At 44.1% G+C, this 20323-nt stretch overlaps 1 protein-coding gene across 2 annotated transcripts in view; it reads left to right on the plus strand.

The window, feature by feature from the left end:
* tho2 (THO complex subunit 2-like protein) overlaps positions 1–20323 on the plus strand; it is a 101860-nt gene that overhangs the window by 27661 nt on the left and 53876 nt on the right. For both annotated transcript variants that reach the window (XM_075882173.1, XM_037428836.2), the window contains exons 14-19: positions 2092–2176; positions 2307–2400; positions 5581–5661; positions 11367–11463; positions 11549–11666; positions 12512–12691. In XM_075882173.1, the coding sequence (XP_075738288.1) occupies positions 2092–2176; positions 2307–2400; positions 5581–5661; positions 11367–11463; positions 11549–11666; positions 12512–12691 (655 nt within the window). The remainder of the gene's footprint in view (positions 1–2091; positions 2177–2306; positions 2401–5580; positions 5662–11366; positions 11464–11548; positions 11667–12511; positions 12692–20323) is intronic.

The raw sequence follows: 20323 nt of genomic DNA on the forward strand, positions 1-20323 counted from the left end.
ATCATCATAAAGAGCACAGATTGGAACTCAAGATAGCCACAAAGGTGCATTTCTCCAATGAAAAATAAGGCCAGCGTCCTTCCGAGTTGTGTTTTATCAGCTTCTAGCTTCAGTTTCTTTTAATTTAATTTTCTCAGGTTTCATTTTTTGAGCAGTTGTTATCAGTCATCTCTGTGCCATTTCACAACAAAATAAGCTATAGCCATTCCGTTTCCTGCACTTGGATTATGAGACATTGGTGAGTGCAGTAAAGCTGTGCATATTTGTGTGCACGTGATACAGACTTTTGTAATTAGCTTTTTGTAGAAGTTATTGGTAAGACAATATGTTCAGGACATTTCAGAAAAAAATTTTGTGTACTTACTTAAATATTAAAATAAACCCAATAACATTACGGCACGAAATGGACCCTTGTAATATTGTTATGCAAAAATTTTGACGAGCTTGTGTCTAATTAGCTAATTAGTTTTGGGATGACAATGAGAGTCTATCAAGTGTTGTAACTCAAAAGTTATATTAGATAGCTCAAAACTGATTTCAGTTATGATATCAGCACAACAAATGACATCTGTATGCTAAATGTCACCCCTCTCGCTTCTTAAATAACAAAGATAATTTTCATTGCCACGTCTCCTTTAACGCGGCCGGCCGCCTGATGCCCCTGAAAGGTCTGTACACATTCCCTGCATTGCTCGTCAAACATCTCAACACGGTCATACGCATTTTGAAGTTTGTCAAGTTTTTTTTTTTTAGGGTCCTGTTACTCTACATTTCACCTGCTTAGTTTTTTTTTACACTGGGAATGCGCTGGCGGGTTCGATGTGCCAACGTGGTCAAGCGTGCTATGACGTCACGACTCACTTTTTTTTTTGCGTAACTGAATGCGCTTCAGTGAATAAACCTTTTTGAAGCACACTAGCGCTGCCTACGGGTGCGTAAACGTTTATAGGAAACATTCGCGCACCGCAGCAGCCGTGCCGATCAGCGCACGGGTCTCGCACTTTTTTTTCATCCAGCACTTCTCAGATCAAGTGAACTTGGCAAGGTGTGATATACTATTGCGTCATTCACTCACAAACTTTTCTGTTTGGGTGCGATGGCCTGTCTGCGATTTGCACTGGTCCCCCTGTTCAACCAGCTGAGCGGCTGGTCGAACAGGGGGACAAGCGTCAGTTCAGCAAAAATAAGAGTACAACTTTGTTGCCTAAAAGGTGCAAGCACTGTCCATATATTCACGGATGCATTAGGAATCAATGTCCTTTGACACTGCTTACGAATAAAATGTACGGTTCTAGTATATTCGAAGAGTGCTTTAGAAATAAGCACAATTTCGTAAAATAAGATACATTGACCAGACCACTGTGCGCCGCTCGCAGCATATGCATCTATCAACTTGGCACTTTTGCTGCAGGTGGGAATGAAGCCTACAGGGCAAAAAGAAAAAAGTAGGACCAGGAAAGAAATATGCACACCGGGAACATTTTCTCATGACTGAAAGGTTATCGCACGTGTTAACTAACATATATAAGAAAATGGGGTGCACCTTGCATGTTACAAAAAAATGTACAAAAACTAACAACCGAGGCACTTGTTTACAGTTCATTAATAAAGTTAAGTTTCTTATATTGTAGCGATAGAGAAGGTTAATCGACTTAAACAAGGTGCGGTGTTCTTTATGATATGTCTCCCAGGATTTCTCGCAAGGTTGTCTTCTTACTAAGAACTAAGAAGCTTTCTGAGAAATATGTACGGATTTTTTTGTGGTTTCGTGCTACAAATGGGTGGTTGTCTTCTTTCCCTTTCTTAAGGTGACTGGTAGCATGACAGTTTTGGCAGTGGCTATTATTGGCGAACATTAAGTGATGTGACTGAGCACTTGGCATTATTGGGTGAAAAGAAGGCATTGTGTGCTAGTGGAGCCTGATTGGGTTTTCCAATTTGTTGGAGCACCTCTGTGGAGAATGTTTTGATTCTGCCCCTCATTGCCCTTCGAGTTGTCCCTTCAGGTGTGAAGGAATGAAGTGACCCTTGGAGCTGTGCCAATCTTTCTGTTGAAACTGCCTCATTGTGGCATTGTATTTTGTTTCTCAGGCGTCTAAGTAAAGAAAATGTGAAGCCTTCAGGCCGTCAGATAGGGAAGCTGAGCCACAGTAATCCCTGTTTCCTCTTTGACTACGTGAGTATTCGATGAGCTTGAGCACAGTCTGGTTCACAAGACTGTGTGTTCTTTTTTGCTTGCCAAGTGAGTTTGAAAGCCTTATTTCTTCCTTTTAAGTTCCATGCGCTTCACTGTACCTGTGATGCAGATCCTGTCCCAGATCCAGACTTGGGACAACCTCATTGTGCCAGTGGTGGATTCCCTGAAGTACCTCACAATGCTGTCCTATGATGTCCTTGCCTGTATCCTTACAGTGTTATGTGGATTAATTAATTAGTGTTATGTGGATTAATCCTTGTGTATTGACAAACAAGCTAGCAATATTTTAACATATTTGCTCGAGCACTTAGTTTATAAATTTTTTTTTAAACGTACTAGTAGTTCGAGAGTCCAGCTACACTGGTGCATTTGCGAACCGCGACTAAATGAGCTGCTTACTTTGTGAGTGTCCACATTTCAGTCAATGATCTTGTTCTGTGGCGGGCTGCACAGGCAATGGAGCTATTTTTAGCTTTCTTCAGCTCGGCATTGAAATTGAGCGATTTGCAGTGGCTGAAACTTTGGTGAAAGACAACTCTGCTTCATGCGGCACGTGACTGTCATGGTGAAATTGTGGTTGCTGGCTTTAGGTGAGGCTTATAGCTGGAAACTTCTTGGGCTCGTCTTGTGCAGAAATATTCTTTTGAAGTATTGCACAAGAGGCCTCCTACTTCTATTTTTCACTGCAGAGATCAATTGGTTCTAGGACTGTGTCATGGCCCCTTAATTTTGAGTTCACCCATGTCTTGCTGCGTTTATTGCATTTTATGAAGAATGAGCTGTGAAAGTGCTTGTGGGACAGAACTTTTGTTGCTTCCGAAATAACCGTCATCATCATGTGCTGTGCGTAAAGCCTGATATACATACACTGTCAAACCCTTTTATGAGGCACACTTATCTTAGAGACAAGCAGGTATAAGGGACATGAGTGCGCCTACATTTAAAAAGGGGTTGATAAGAAAATGCAAAGTGGTAACCTGTTCATAAGAGACAGCTCATATAAAAGACAAGAATTGGTGCCCTGTGCATCTCGTTTATATAGGGATTCCACTGCATTTAATAACTTCCACATTGCAGTCTTATGCAGCTCTGCAAAGCGTTTGACTTATGCGAAAGACACAGTAGATGAGTTTCAAAGCTCCAGCCAACAAGGCTCCCGGTATAGTGCCAGCATTTCATTTGCGATCATTATTTCTATAGCACTACATTATCCACAAGGCAATCAGTCGTGTTTCTATGAGTTTAACATGTTTCTCTAAACTTTTCGCTGCAAGTTGGCACGTGAGCTCATTTAGTTGCACATTTTAAAAATGTGAGATCCAAGAATATCTTTGGATTATCGTAATAATAGTGGCTATACTGTTATTTGATTCTCCATATTTAGATTTCTCTACTGTGTACTCTACGTCCCTGTCTGGAAAAACAAAGTATATAATCAGTTTAAAAGTGGATAGCAGTTAGATTGAACAGTTTTAGTGACATTAAATCATATATCTCTCTTTGTATGCTTCTTTAATGATGCATTTTTGGTTATAATGTAAGCTGGGATCCTGATACTCGTCAGTTAGTCGACTTACTTGAACTAATACATAATAGGGCAGTTCAATTTATTTGGTGAATTATGACAAAAAACCTCAGTGTTTCTGAAAGTAAGTGTGAACTTCATTAGCAGGGCTTGAAGGACAGACAGAAAGCATTGAGGCTGAAATTTTTTTCTCAGCATTTATTATTCAACTATTCAAAAACAGGCATTGACAGAAACAAGTATATCGCATTACCATCATATATTTTAGGAAGAAGGGACCATGTCTTGAAAGTTCTTAAATTTCTATTTAAAGGCTGCACTTAAGGTTATTCATTATTTTGTAGAACCACGATTGAGTGGAATGCTCTTCCATCAGATATTGCAGAAATTCACTGTAATGATGACTTTTACCATGCTTTGTGAGTAGAAATGAATGTAAATTCACCCACTTATGTATATACCCCCCTGCTGTAACACCAGCAAAGGCGATGCAGGTACTGAATAAATAAATTAAATAAATAAATTGATTTAAGGGGAGGTGCGAGTAAAAAATACAAGCCTTTTTTCTCGAAATTACATATCTTTTCGTTTTATTTGCTTTCATAAGTGTAGTTCCTTGACTTTTCAGCAAAAAAGCTGAAGATTGCAAATTAACTCAAAGCAATATTTGTAGCTTGTCATGTGCTAATGACGACTTGCTGGTTATCCCAGCTAACTGGGACCAAGATGTTTTTTTTTTAATATATTCTGTAGAAAAGTTCTGTGTATAATCAGTGTTTGTCATGTGTATATACAGCTTATATTTTTTCGTAACTAAGTGCAAATTAAATAACTTTATTAGACTTCTTTATTCTTACTTGAATCGGTAAATTATTAACTTTATGTTGTACCTTAGCTCAAATAACCCCAGAATCGAGCATTTATTTGTTACAGAAATCTGCCTAGTTCTTTTTTTCTCGGGAAAAAATGAAAAGCGTGAAATGGGCAACTATGAAATAAGCACATGCTCTTGTGCCACTACTTGAGCGCGTCCAAGCATTCTTCGATTCACACAGGGCTGCGTGTGTTCATTGTACGAGACAGTGCACTATTTGATGCAGGTGCTTCAAAACACGCTGCTGACATTTCCATCATGGAGCGTGATGCCCTGTACAATGTGGTGATGAATGAATACAGCCATGTATCAACTAAAGAATGGTTGAACGTGCTGGAGTAGTGGCGGGTTTATTTTATAATTGATGTATTTCGTGCACTCTTGTTCTTTCTCCGAAAAAGCAACCAGGCAAAAAAGATTTCAACAAAAAATAAATGCTTGAATCTGAAGTTATATCGGGTGACATGAAATATAAAATTATTATTTTATCAATATAAACAAGAGCTAAAAGGCCGACTAATTCAAGTTTGTCAGTAGACCCTTTAGAAAATTCAGTCTGACAACATGGCTCTTCCTCCATATGTTGTTCACTGGTGCGAGCTGGCGGGGCTGTGTGTCCCAGCGACGCCAATGAGGGTTCCCTGCAGCGCACACGGACACCGGTTGTGTTCCTGCAGGACGTGTACGGCGTTTAGATGGTACGCCAATGAACGTCCGTTGGGTGAACAAGACGTGGCGGAAAAAATGTGCTTTCGGTTTCATTTGATAGGTGGCGCTGAATTTCGAAAAGGGTCGATTAGTGCTCAGCCACGAAAAAAAAAAAAAAAGTTTTATGTACACACTACTCCCACATATAAACAAAAGGAGACCGTCTTTAGAGGCATATATTTTTTTTTTTGCTGTATCTTGGTTCAAATGAGCTGGGACCGCCAGTGCAATATACCACTTTGAACTAGTGGCTTTCCTTGACAGTAGGTCTCCCAGACTGTGTTATTGAGGCTCTTTCCTCACCCGAAAAGGATCGTATGAAGCATGATGGCACCAGCATCTCAATGTGGTTGCAGAGTAAGTATGGCGACTAATGTTCAAAATGCCTAGGCCTTGCAGTGTGGCGAGATGTCATTATGGACGCTCATTTATTATTATTAAAGACCGGAACTTTAGGCAAAATGCTTATTAGTCTGTTTCAAGCCTATTTTACATATAAACATGAACTAAGGGGTGGGAGATATTTTAATCACATATTTGTTGTACCTATAAGTGCCTGTCTTAAGGTTTGTGCCTATATGAGCTTTTCAGTGCCTGAAAATGCCTTTTCATGTTCGTCGTGTAAACGTTTTGCTTAAATAAACTCTTCATATGGAGGAAAACAAGAAGCACTTAGTGTGGCCATATTAATGACAACATGTGCCTAGCACGCTACTTTTTTTCTGTTTTTTCGTTGATGTTTTTAGCTTCTGCTTAGGCGCGATTATGGTTCGACGTAGGGTCGACGCGCGCATACACCGTATTATATCGGTGGAAACAAATCATAAGTTGACGCACTGCCACAGCCAACATATATCTAGACTCGGCCAATGCGCTCCGAGATATGTGACGTTTGCCAATGCTCCGATAACATTGCACTTTACACGCGCTTTTACGTGAGCGGGCCTTGTACCCAGCAAAGAAAAGCGAGGCTAGCTCCTATAGCGTTAGCAGGCTCCCCTAAAAGATTTCGTTACTTGGTTCGAGAGAAGTGCAGCATGGTTGCGTGAGTGTGGCTAGAGTGTACTGTAGCGAAACGAGGGAAGGCTAACTCTAGTGTATCCACTGCCCCTTGAAGATCCCCATCGCTAGGTTCGAGAGTAGTGCAGCTCGGCGGTTGTGTTCGGGAGGCTAGGGTACAGTGTATCTAGAATGTACGCTAATTAGCCGAAACTAAGCTAGCTTAGCGCTGCCGCCTAAGAGGAGCCATCAAATGACCTTCTCAGGCAATGGACCACTGGATCACTGTGCTACTTTGCGTATTGAGAAACGGACCATGTGAGAAGCCGGGTAGAAAAAATTGGAAAGGTCAACAATATTTTAAGCTTGATGTCCACCCTGGAGCACGCATAGGCATAAAGCTTTCAAAATTGGTTACGAAACTGCCAACTTATTTAAAGGACCACTCACCAGGTTTGACAATTTTGAGCTGACAAGCGTAGTGCATAGTCGAGGCGTTCATGATCACGTCTGCCAAAATTCGCAACGCTAAGCGCCGCGGAAATGGATCAAATTTGAAGATGAACGCTGCTCCCCCTCCATTCTGCCGGCACGCGCCCAGAGAATGAAGGCATGACGTGCACGTATGAATGGCCCTATGCACACGGCAATGCAGTGACATTGGTCCTCTACGTAGACGACTCTGCTCTCACGTTGCAAACAGTGGCTCGTGTCATGGCAAAAATTATTTAACACGGCATGCGTAGTTTATTAATTTATTGCTTGAAGAGAATAATAAAGCTCTTGATAAATAATGAGGCGCAATAAAGGAATGTAAGTGTCTTTTTTCCATTTTTCGCCTGTGAATTGCAACGAGATGCGGGTCTAATGTGTCGGCGTTTCGCATGCGTTCGTGTACCCGCGGTCAGCGCACCGACTGCCTTGGAACGCTCCTATGCGTTCGTGCACTCATTGTGCTCATCTATTCTACCGCGTCTAAGCCAGCATTTCCCAACCATCCCACAGAAACAGGCAGAAGACCACAAAATAACGGTGGTCAGCAAAGCAACGCCGCTCGTGTGCTCGGGGGTTGGACTTTTTTGGGCATGTCATACGCACGTGACCTCTTGGTCGGATGCTTGAAAGGGTGGGGAAGATGTTTGGTTTGCGAAGGCTGCGCGGAAAAGCGGCAAGAGTTTTGAGCTCGCCTTCTCTCATCCTCGTTTCGCACCGCTTCAAAAAAACCCATTTTCTCCGCTCGTGATGAACCGATTAAAAATTTTTTTTGTGGCAAAATGTTCCTCATCGGACACCCAACAACTTACACTGTCCAACTAAAATTTGGCATGGGGCCTGGTGAGTGGCTCTTTAAATAACACCTTAATCTGCACGAATAACATGTATTTTGTGGTCATTCCACGGTGACAGATTAATTTTTGTTATTTTTATATCCACATCTGTAAACTCGCACCTGTAAAAGCTTCACTGACAAAAGTCACTTTCAACATTATCAATTATACTGTATAGTAATTCACAAGTTAAAGTTGTCGAGTAACATCATGCAATAAAGGTATGCGCTAAGTGGTGGAAGTATGTATCAGGGACAGGATCGCTATCGCGTTCAATGTTTAAAGGGAAAGCTTAAGGATAGCCCCCCCCCCCCCATTTTTTTTTTTGACGTGCAGGAAAGGTTTGCCTCGTCCCCATTAAACCCGTCGCTGGCAGGTTTGCCTCAAAGCTTGGATCTGCCTTGGAAAGAATCCCAGATTGTATGTGCTAGAGCAAGTGTCTAAAGTTTTGAGTGGTGCTGATACAAGCATTCTGGGTGCAATTAAAGCATTGAAAGAGCTAGGCCACAAGTACCCTTCACTAACTTCAGTGGATGCTGAGCGTTCTTTTTCATATGAAAGCAAAGACTGACTGAAAGCAGGCACAATTCAAGGCCAAAAACCTTGAGATGATGCTGGTTTGTCACTGTTTTCATAGCCTTTCCTACTATGTCAAATCATCTCAGCTTTCACTTAAATGTGTTCAAATGATTGCGCTTCTTGCTATTCCTTTTCACGGAAAATACAAATTTAGCTTTCCTTAAGCACAGAATTTGCCTGCTGCGTTTGTTAGAAGTTGAATATTTGTCCTGAGCGCGCTACTGAATTAATTAAGAATTGTGCCTATATATGCCTAAACGATAGCTTTTAATGCTTATTTATGCCTGAATGGCAGTTTTTAGGGAATATATAGGTACCTAGGTTCTTTTTTTGTACCTAAAGTTCCGGTCTCTATTTATTTAGATAACGAATAACTGTGCTCCTTAAGCCACAAAAACCATGATGGCAACCACTGTTTATTCATTGTCATGAACAGACATGGTTCTGACTGGAAATTTTTTGTCCACTTGATTTAGTCAATCATGTCACTGTTTTAAAAAAAGTTGCCTGCTGTTATAACTGTTTCCTTTTTAGCTGAGCACATTTCTGGCTTTGTTTAGTGATCATCCCCTGAAGTGAAGTGCTCATGATTGTAGAACTTGATTTTGACTGGTGTAGAGAATTATAAACTCCCAAGTGCTTTGGCAACAGTTAACAGCAAATGAAAAGAACACCTTTCTTTTTTGTGGTGCCATGTAAATGACATTGAAAAAAATGGCTGACTGACTACTTCACTCGACCAGCCCTGCTCTGTTAAGTTTCGTTGTCCAAAGCTCCTCAAGGGTTGTCTCCTCTTTTTAAAAATGTTTTCTCTAACTGTATTTAGGTTGTTTTATTATAATGTTGTACGTACCTGCCAAATCTTCCGAATTGTCCGGGAGATTCCGGGATTTTGACCGTTTTTTACGTTTGTATGGTTGTCATGAACATTTCTCTGAAATCAAAATTTCTGTGTGTGATCTGGCTGCATTGACAAAAATGTAGGTCAATCATTTCCAGGTTTTTTTGCGAACCCACCGCATTTTATTATAAACTAATTTATGAGGCGCTCATCTAAGTGTACAGTAGAATCTCAGTGATGCATAACTGCGGCAGATACGAATTTGTGAAATTCCCCGGCCAGATTTCACTGTGTTCGTTAGGCCAAAATTTGAATGTTCCAAACACCTTTACTAATTGCGGTGGGTGATATGAACTTAATACGAAAACTGTTGAACAAAGGCCTAGAGCAACGTGCTTGAAGCTTCAAACGTATTTGTGCGACCAGTGCACGCACTGTCTTCTACACTGCATGTGGTTGTTGTTGTGACATTTTGCCGTGGAAAAAACCGTGGCCGTTCTTGATACGATCATGTGAGGATGAGGACAGAACTCCGAAAGTGCGCGCATCGAACGTTCAACCAGTCAAAGCAACACTGCTTTTTGCACAAATTCTGTGGACGAAACCGCGGCAGATGCGATCATAGATAGCATGAGGCGACTTAGTTTTGAAGGCACGTGCGCAGGCAGCGCACGCAGATTGAAAGCGAAACTACTGTTTGCAACAACCGCCGCCCACAAAACTGCGGTCGTGGCGATGCCATAGTGATCTACGAGCTCCGAGGGCACGCGGCTAACACAGGGGTGGATTAGTAAAGATGTGTAAAAGGCTAGAAGCGTTCTGGCATTCCTGTCCAAAGAATCTAATAGCGAGCGAAGCTTTGAACTGCGCTTTTGCGACAGCCAGCTGCACCGTCCGTTTACGTGTGTCCCAAGGAGACGTACGTGAGTTGTTCTGAGGGAAATACATTTTGCTAGTTAATTTGATGATGCAAAATTTCGGGAGCAAGGGAACACTCTCACATTGATGGGAAACCCTACCTTCGTGTGTCCGGCCACTCTAAGCCATTATGAGACGAATGCTGATGTTTGCTTTGTTTTTTGCAATAGATTTTTTGTTTCTTTTGGTGCCAAAAAATAAGGGCAACCCCCACCCCCCCCCCTTTTTTTTTGCTGAAATCTCCCAGATTCAGAATTCTTGAACTTGGCAGCTATGGTTATATGAGGTGTGTTTAAGAAGTATTGATTTTTTTTTACAGTGGGGAAGCTTCTTTTATTGAAAATACGGAACAGACATTCTTGCACATGTGTCGATTTCTTCTTTTTGTGTGTGTGTGTGTGGCTTCAGAAAGTTTTTATTGCTGCAAGTCGCCCATCAAATTCAAATGAGTTATCACAGAGCAACATAGCAACCATATTGCTTCAAATTTCACCAAAAGCTTGGTGATACCCAAGCTGAAACTATTGATAAGATTCAGCCAGCTTATGGTGATGATTACTTTAGTAGCTCTTAAATACAGGAGTGGTACAATCCCTTCAACAATCGCCGCTCATCAGTAAGGAGCGAATCGTGTTCAGGCATACATTCAACATGGCAAAATGAGAATATTACTGAGGAATTGTGCACTTTTGTCAAAAAGGTTCAGTCTTGAAACAGTTTGTGGTAACTTGTCTGCGAGATAGGCGTAAGGATTATATAGACACATTCGTTTTTTTTTTGTTGCTGCGTGGTGCACACATCCGAATCTATGGGCAGGAGAATATTTGCAGCTTAATCATGACAATTCATTTGCCTATGCGGCAAATCTAATTCAAGATTTTTGCACCAGACGCAACGTTGCTGTAATTCGTCAGGCTCCAGATTTATCCGGTATGGCTTTGTGTGGCTTTTGGCTGTTTTTTAAGCTGAGGAGACATAGTGCATAATGCAAAGGGTTGGCTGATGAATGTGTTTCAGACGTTTTTTTTTACCATGGTTGAAGCACTGGGAGAGGTCCATGCACTGCCAAGGAGTCTACTTTGAAGGGAATTGAGGGTTTTGTATTGTCTAATCAAGAAGCGTATTTTTGCTGACCAAAGGTTTGATACTATTTGAAGACACCTCATAACTGTAACAGTTGTGTATACATCGCTTTGAGTTCGATTGAGATGAAATGTAGCACAGAATGTGTGCTTGTTCTCATTTACTTCTTCAAAGCACTTGGATAGCTGACACCTCCTAAAATTATGTTAGTAGGAACAAATTGATATCCCAATGTTATATTTTGTTGGGTGCTGGCTCTGCCAAGGAAACAGTTCAAGCACTCTGGGCTCACTGTTTTGCCCTGTGTTTGTCAGGCCTCGCCAGCTTCTGTGGAGCTGTCTTCAAGAAGTACTCCATTGACCTGACAGGGCTTCTTCAGCTTGTGGCCAACCAGCTGAAGGCTGAGAGAAGGTAAATCAATTTCAAGCAAGAGTTTTATATGCATTTGCCATTATTCATTAAAAATTTTGTCTTTTTTTTTCCATTCTTTCACAAGCCTGGACCTGCTGGTACTCAAAGAAATAGTACAGAAAATGACTGGCATTGAGTCTACTGAGCAGGCCACTCAAGATCAACTGGAGGCGATGTGTGGAGGGGAGCTCCTCAAAGCGGAGGTGACTGGAGACACTCGTAGCCAGCATGGCATGGCCTCATTGCTTTTAGAAGTAATGTAGCGTAACTAGCTGCTTGTAAAAGAATCTCAGGTGATCAAAATTAGTTCATGTTTGCCTCGTAGCCATAATGTAGTTTTAATATGTAAGGCCTCAGCATTAAATGTTATTTTAAAAATTGTGCCATTAAAATATAAGCAAGTGCCCTGTCCAATTGCACCGTTAATTTCAAGTTTCCATGTTGTTCCGTAAAAGCCTTCCCTCCTTGATCACGCATCCTGACTGCCTTTCTTGAATCCCGTTCGGTACTGCACAGCAGCACTCTCTCTTAGCGCTTGCATGTGAAATTTGTAAAAACTTAATTTTTTCTCTGCTCAATGAACACACCCAGAACTTAGCGTACGACGCCCATAACAATATTCAGGGTCCTGCAAACAAAAGCATGGCCTTCGAGATCTGTATTCCAATATAGTACTACCAATGAAAGTCAGCCAAAGTGATGCCTCTGAAATTTGTGTCTGTTGCTTAGGGCTGTTGCATTGGCTTATTAATTTAGGTGCTTCCCATGATCTGATCACATGGCCATGGTGTTTCTTCAGCCATTGTAGTGTTCCATGCAAAATACAAGGTAGAGAGGACTTCTGAGGAAGTCCTATAGTGAAATTTGGCGCAGTTCAGGGAAATCTGCTCCCCCCCCCCCTCTTACGATTTGACTTTCTGCTGGGAGGAAGGGGGGTGAGCTGTGCTTGCTCACAATTTTACTGTGCAGCATTTTGGTTGCCCTTTTATATATATGCTCTTGTTGAGCTGATGCCTTCATTCAATCATTAATGTCCACTGGTTCGCAGGGAGGCTACTTCCATCAGTTGAGAAACACCAAGAAGTCGTCGCAGCGGCTGAAGGAATCATTGCTAGAGCAGGACTTGGCACTTCCGCTGTGTCTGCTTATGGCCCAGCAGAAAAACTGCATCCTCTACAGGGAACAGGAAGCCTCACATTTGAAGCTGGTTGGCAAGCTGTACGACCAGGTGATTGCATGCTACCCATAAAAGCGTGTCATTCAGGCCTGCCGGTAGCTTGTCACAGTACACACTGAATTCTATCTCATGGGGAGGATGATGCATTGCACTTAATCGTAACTTCTGCTCCCTGTGCCAGTAGCTCAATATGCTTAAAAACATTGAGCTTATCTTTATTAGTATTTTTTATGTCTGCTGCAGCATGATAGGTTCTTACTATGACATCGAATTTATCTGAGCTCCTACATTTTTGGTAGGTTGTGAAAGACAGGCTTCCTCTGGGATTTTATTCATGTTTTTTCTGTATGAAAAGAATTTTTGCTTCCAGTTTTGCTTTTCGTGTTTTCAGATTAGCTTTTCGTGTTTCTGACCATATCGTAGAAAGGTTTTCTGAAATGACACTAGATGTTAACACATTTGGAGCATGTCCATTCAAAGTTTCTGAAGCTGTCAAAATCATCAACAGTGTCACTGAAAATGTCATTGTGAGTTAAAGATTTGATTGTTTGATAAGGGTCTGAAGTTTTAAGCTTTGCTGCTGCTTGTCTGCTGTGTCGAAAGCTAGAGACTAAAAAATGTGGTATTTTTTTCTTGTTTTCTTCTGGTGTGTCATATCGTGTGAAATGAATTTTGAGGTTAAGAGAGTTGAAGAGGCATGTAATAGGGTCATTGTCCGTGTTCTGTAGGACCAGTGTGACGGAACTGTCATGTCGCCTTAGAAAATCACTGCTACGAAGGGCGCGCGTGACTGCACTGGTGCTGTGGCACGAGCGCGAGCCTGGTGTTGAATTCTGGCCAGTAGCAACTTCAACGTCTGAGCTATGCTTCTGAGCTTTTACATTTTTCTTCTACCTAAATACAATGTCTACAGCCACAAGCGGCTGTACAGATGTAACATTTGGCGACGAGGAAGGCTCAAGTCGTATGCACTCCACCGACGTCAAGGAAACGACCTGGCGACGCCAGACTTTGGTCGGCTACCTGAATTCAGTGGCATTCTGGCTCCTGGAGATATTGATATGGGAGGCTACAGTTCTTCTTCGAGGCTAACGACATTATGACGCTTCCAAAAAACATGCTTATCTGCTAACGCTGTGCAAGGAGCAGACTTACGACATCGTCTTCACCCTGGTTCAACTCAAGCAGACTAACTGAGGGAGCTACGAGGACAAAGTTGAGATGCTGAAGGCTCACTTGGATCCACAACCATCTGAGGTCTTCTGCAGGGTACGATTCCAACGACGTGACCACCGGCATGACCAAACCATCAGTGATTACATCATGGCACTTGAGCTGGCGGCAGATTTTAATTTTGAGACAAGGGCAGACACTGCGGCGAACCCGACAACGCTGCCTCTGGGCGCAATGCTGTGGGATAGTTTTTCGAAGTCTTTGGAACGAGTAGATCCAGCAACGGCTGTTTGCAGAAAAAAGGCTTGATATTCAAGAAAGCTTTCGACCTCCCATTGCGAGCTAAAAACTCCGTCAAAGACCAGAAGAACGTGAAAACCAAGTTTAAAGAGATTCATGAATCCTGCACTAGTATCTGCAAGACTGACAACCAAGGTCACTCGAGTAGCTCTGCCCAAAAGAAGAAACAATGCTGTTGGCGATGTAATGCACAACATAGTGCGGACATCTGCAAGTTTCAAATAGCTTAATGCAACTATTGCAAGAAATGCGCATGCATTGAAAAAGCCTGCATGAAAAAGCGGAAAGATGCAAAAACGAACAATAGCATCGAATAACCTCGACAAGGAACTGCGACACTGGCCTCAGCACCAGTGACGACTCAGCATTACTCGCCAGACATGGTCCTTTAGTAGCTCAGCACCTTAACTGACGCATCCAGCACGCAGAAGGTGATTGAGGAAACTGTGCAACATTGCCATGAATGCCATTCAACGCAGAAGAGTCTGCCTAAAGCTGTTATTCCTACCTGGGACTGTCCCCAGACACCATGGAACACAGTGCACATTCACTTTGCGGGGCCACTACTACTAAATACCTGTGGACACACATACAAAGTGGGTGGAAGTCCAGCACGTAATGCAAGCAACATTCGCGGGTGTCATCAACATGCTCCAAAACCTCTTTGCAAGGTTTGGCAACCTTCGAAAGGTCATCTCCGACAACGGAAAAGCATTTACTGTGCAGACCACTTATAACGTAACCGCTTTTAGCATAGGACCGGTGCCAGTACGTGGGTTTTTCTGACTATTGATATGTCGCCCATAGAACTCAATGTATAGGCGGACCGGACCTTTTATTGTGTAGGCCTGTGAAGAAGGTTATCTAATATAACGCGAACTTTTTAGGCACGCGACCGTAAAATCGGCGAACGGAGCCCATTTTCCTGCCACACCGGCGCGTTCGGAGTGGGAGCAGACGGGAATGCACGCGTGGAGGCCAGCAACCAGCTGTGAAAAGGCAAACATAGCGGAGGAGAAAAGAAGATACAGTAGGGTAGGAGAGAGACCTTGAAAGAAGGAGAGAGCATGTTTTTGGAGTGCGAGACAGAAGCGGCTGTGGCAGCACTTCTGTCTTCTGTGGCAGCGTACTTTTTTTTTCTTTTTAGTCTGTTTTTTGCCTTGTTGCATTTGTCGTGTGCGCTTCTTTGTCCACCGTGTCGTAGTGGCCGTCTGACAGCCCGGAGCACATGCGTTGTCGAGCTCCTGTCGCCATGGCGTTGGCAGCGTCTTCAAGCGGTGTGATAAAAGTTGTGCTTTATCGTTGGAGTCCAAGGAATGCGTTATAAAGGACATCAAGAGTGGGCTGAGCAAGGCTTTAGTGGCGGCAAAATACGGTGTTTCCCATCTGCAAGAACAAAGACAAACTGCGGCAAGATTCATTTTCCCTTTCACAGAAGCGAATACTTACGTCGAAATATGAAGACGTGGACGCAGTGCAGTTCAGATGGTTCCGGCAAGTTAGGGTTCGGAGCATCCCAGTAAGTGGGGCCATGCTCTTCATGCTCCAACATAGGGCCAAGTCTTTCGGAGCTTTTTTAGGCCACGAAGACTTCAATCGACTTAACGAGTGCATCCCACTCGTGAAGTGCCATGGCAACAGCTGCGAAGTGTTGTGCGAAGAAAGTGGCGATGTCGACGACAAGCCTGGCTTCGCCTAAACTTATCGAATATGCTGTCCACCTATACAGACAGAGACATATACAGTGTCGCTGAAGCTGGTTTATTTATAACCTTTTGCTGAACCGCACACTTGCACTGAAAGGCGAAGCCTGCTCTGGCCGCAAGGCCTCAAAGGAGTGCATCACTGTATTGTTTCGTGATAATATAGATGGAAGCGACTAGTGCGGCCTGTTTGTTATTGGTAAATCGGCAAGGCCACGTTGCTTCGAAAAACGAGAGTGCCTGCCAGTAACTTATAAAGCCATTAAGAAGGCGTGGATGTCGCAGAATTTGTTCACCACCAGCTGGCTCTGAAAGATCGACAAGGATATGGTAGCAGAGAAGCAATGGGTCGTGCTTATCCTCAACAACTGCATCGCTCACAACGTCAAGCTGAAGTTGACTGCAGTCAACCTAAACTTTATGCCTGCCAACACAATGGCAAAATGTCAGCCTCTCGACCAAGATTTCAATGCCACCATAAAGGCGCTATACAAAAAGTGCACTTGGGAGGGAGTTTTGCGGAGTCTTCAGCACCATCAGCCTCTGTAAAGTAAATTTAAGTAAATTTAAGGGTGCGCAATTGACATGGTGGTAGCTTCATGGTGGCAAGTAAAGGTAGACACCATAAACAAGTATTTCTATGAGGCAGGCTATGTGCGTAATGCAAAGGCCCTGAAAAATGATTATAGCACTGCGGTACTGCTTTTAGCACGGATTTTTACAACTCCTGTTACTTGCGTTACAAGTGGTTTACACTGTATCCTCAACACGATCAAGCAGTTCTATGTGTCAGACGGTATACAGGCTGCAACCTCACCCGTGCACCACCCTGCAATGAATAGTCATGCAGAACGCTATGTGGCAGAGCTGAAATGAAACATTGTTGACAGATGCAGACAAGTCAATGCAGTGCCGGCTTGTAAGATTTCTGTATCGGCAACACACGACGATACACACTGCCACAAGAATGACACCTGCGAGAGCAATGTTTGGAAGGGAACTGCTCTGTCCTCTCGATCTTCTGAAGCGGGCGGTGAATAAACAAATTCCTGAGAGCCAGGAGACATTGGTTAAGGGGGGACGCGGGGATCAAATCGCGAAATTCTCGCAAAAAAACGAATTTTGGATAAGGGCAGATTTGGATTCTGCATCACCATTTCTATCATATCTAAAAATATTTCCGCCGAAAACGATCTCAAAGTAAGCTTAAAAAATGTTTTTCTGACCGCGGATCGCAAAAAGCTGGCTGAAATCTGCGCGAAAATGGCCCATTTCCGAGCGCGATACTTCCGCGCCTTCGCCGCCGCTCGCGGAAAGCTTGGTGTCACTGGAAAGCTTGCTTCACCGCCGTACTTCTCCCGGTGAAACCACGACTCTACGAGCTAAGATAAACGCACAAACAGGAAAAATGCGAAGGCATCCGCGATGCCTTAGACGCGCACCCATTGGTCGCTCCTGTCACGTGGTACTGAGCGCGCTCTGTGAGTGGCTGCTGGGACGCGCTTGCTTGCGCTGGTCGTCTGCTCCGCGCACGCACGTCTGCTACGCACACGCTGGCGCACTATAGTTTGCGAATCCCCTGCCGATACGCCGATACGGTCGCCGATACGCCAACTCTTCTCTAGCGCGAGGCTTAGCGCCCGCAATGGATCGTCGCGTGGACCGAAAGCGCAGGACGAAGTACCGGACGAAGTACGCTTACGGGAAGCGTAAACGCAAGCCTCCTGTTGGGAAAACGAAGCAGTCAGCAGCGATTGAATCAGACGAACCGAGTACCGCGTCGCCACCAAGCTACGTGTCGTCGGAAGCCGACACCTGCTCGCTGCCGATGCTCGGCAGTGACGCCTATGACGCGGGGCCGTCAACTAGCCGCGACATCGCGGTGCGGTTCGAGTGCGACAGAAGTCTCGTTTCCGTGGCGGCGGATGACGACGTCGTGCCAGCTCTTCGGAATGATGGCGAGTCGACGGCCGGTAGTGAGGCCTATGACCCGGGGCCGTCAACTAGCCGCGACGTTGCGGTGCGGCCCGAACGCGAAAGAAGTTTCGTTTTCGCTGCGGCGGGTGACGATGCGGTGCCGGCTGTTCAAAGTGACGGTGAATCGACGCCTGGCAGTGACACTGAAGACCTGGGGCCATCAACTAGCCGCGGCATCACGGTGCGGTGTGAACGCGAGAAAAGTTTCGTTTTCGCGGCGGCGGACGACGATGTGGTGCCAGCTGTCCAGGATGTCGGCGATCGTTTGCCTCAGCGGAAGCGCACCGTTCAAATACACCTGGAACCTCGTTTCGTGTCCTCGGAAGGCGCCGAGAAGCAAGCCAGCAGTGTCCGCGATGCACTTCGCGAGGTGTCAGCAACGGAGCGGAAGTTCGGGTTCGCGCAGCAAACGGAGCAAACATCGGCAACAAAAGAGGATGAGTTCACCCTAATTCAGGTTTCTGCCATGAATTCCCTAATAGGACCTGCACTCTGCCCAAAATGTTGTAAGAAGACTTTGTCAGTGCAGCATGGGACAAAATTGGGCCTGGCAGTAAAACTGGTACTTTTGTGTGCTTCCTGTGGCCCTATTCATTCACCTTGGTCATCCAGTAGAAAATCCGAAGGAAGGGCTTTTGAAGTCAACCTAAGAGCCATGCAAGCAATCAAGTCCATTGGAAAAGGGCCCACTGCCCTGAATGACTTCTGGGCTACAATGAATGTCTCTCATCGGGGCATTCATCAAAAAACCTATCAGGAACACCTAAAAAAAACATTCAAACCAGGAGCAGAGGAAGCTGCACAAAACATCTTTGCAGATGCTGTGCTTGCGGTAAAAGACGTGTACAGTAAGATGCAGCCATCAAGCCCAAACAACATCACAGTTGTGTATGACGGCACGTGGCTTACAAGAGGCCACAGCTCACACATTGGGGTAGGATGTATTATTGAGTTTTACACGAGGCTTGTGCTGGATTGCACAGTCCTTTCCAACTTCTGTCTTGGGTGTTGTCAACAACCAGCAGAGAGCGACCCCAACTTCGTCACTTGGGCTGAGAAACATCAATGTCAGAAGAATACTGATGTTGGCTCCGGACAGATGGAAGTGGAGGCTGCTCTGACACTTTTCAGGCGCTCTGTCAGCAGGTATGGCCTCCGCTACACCAACATTATATGTGATGGTGACAGCCGAACCTATCTTGCTGTGTGCGAAGATGAGGTGTACGGCTTCATACCACTGACCAAAGAAGACTGCGTGAACCATGTGCAGAAGAGAATGGGCACCGCTCTCCGCACACTGGTGACAAGAGCTAAGAAAGGGGAGCCATTGGGTGGGAGAGGTGGACTGACGCAGGAGTTGATTAAAAAACTGACCAGCTACTACGGGTTAGCCTTGCGAAAACACACAAGTGTCCCTGACATGCAAAGGGCCGTGATGGCCACTTTTTATCACGTCACGTCCACCGACGACGAGCCTCACCATGAGCTCTGCCCACCTGGCCCTGATAGCTGGTGCAAACATCGTTCAGCACAGGCCAAAATGGAGCCAGCACCACCTCACAGGTATAACCTGTCGAAACGTGTAGCGGAGGCTCTGCTGCCCGTATACCAACGTCTCTCTGACCCGCAACTGTTGGAGCGATGCAAAGGCAACAAAACTCAGAATGCGGCGGAAAGCTTGCATTCAGTTATTTGGTCACTGACTTCAAAGGACCAACACGCTTCATTGTTCGCAGTGGAGACAACAGTACATGAAGCAGTTGTACGCTACAATTTTGGGAATTTGCGAGCCTACACTGAAATGTGCAAGTCTGTGGGCATCAAACCTGCTAGCCTCGCCCTTCAAAGAGCTGAAGAAAAAGACCAGCAAAGAAAACGAAAAGCACGCAGTGCAGAAAAAATGAAAGAGAAAGGACGTAAGAAGACCCTCGCAAGCAAAGACACAAAGTATTACAGTCCCGGGGCATTTTGATGGACCTTTACTGACTGTTCAACTTTAACGCCAGTTTTCTCAGAAACGTGTTTTGACCCGACTGTCCAGCTTGCCACGATGCTTGCATGACTATGGCTTGACGGATTTTCATGTGGTTTTTTGCATTGTGTTCCTCAGTGAATTTTCTATGTCGTGACGTTTTCATATTTGTTAATTACTACCTCAGTATTTTTACTCCTAAGCTAATTTCACATTATAACGACCACATTTACAAGCATGTATACAATGTTCTCTGTAAAATAAAAACAGAGTCATAAAAATATTTGCAGAATGTCACGACATCAACCATCCCAATGGCTAAAATATAAGAGCAACTATAGGCTTCTACCATGTTTTTTTGTCACACCAGGCTTTGGGCAAGTTTGGTAGTACACTGATGGATAAAAAAATTTATAATGCCAGAACTACTAGAGATAGCTGAATGAAACTTTGTCATTTATCATTTAGCGCAGTTTCCAGTAAGCATGCCAAATTTCATTGCTCTACGACAAAAACTAAAGAATTTCACTTTCGATCCCCACCTCCCCCCTTAAATCA

Source organism: Rhipicephalus microplus, chromosome 2 (assembly GCF_043290135.1).
Source record: "Rhipicephalus microplus isolate Deutch F79 chromosome 2, USDA_Rmic, whole genome shotgun sequence".
NCBI lineage: Eukaryota > Metazoa > Arthropoda > Arachnida > Ixodida > Ixodidae > Rhipicephalus > Rhipicephalus microplus.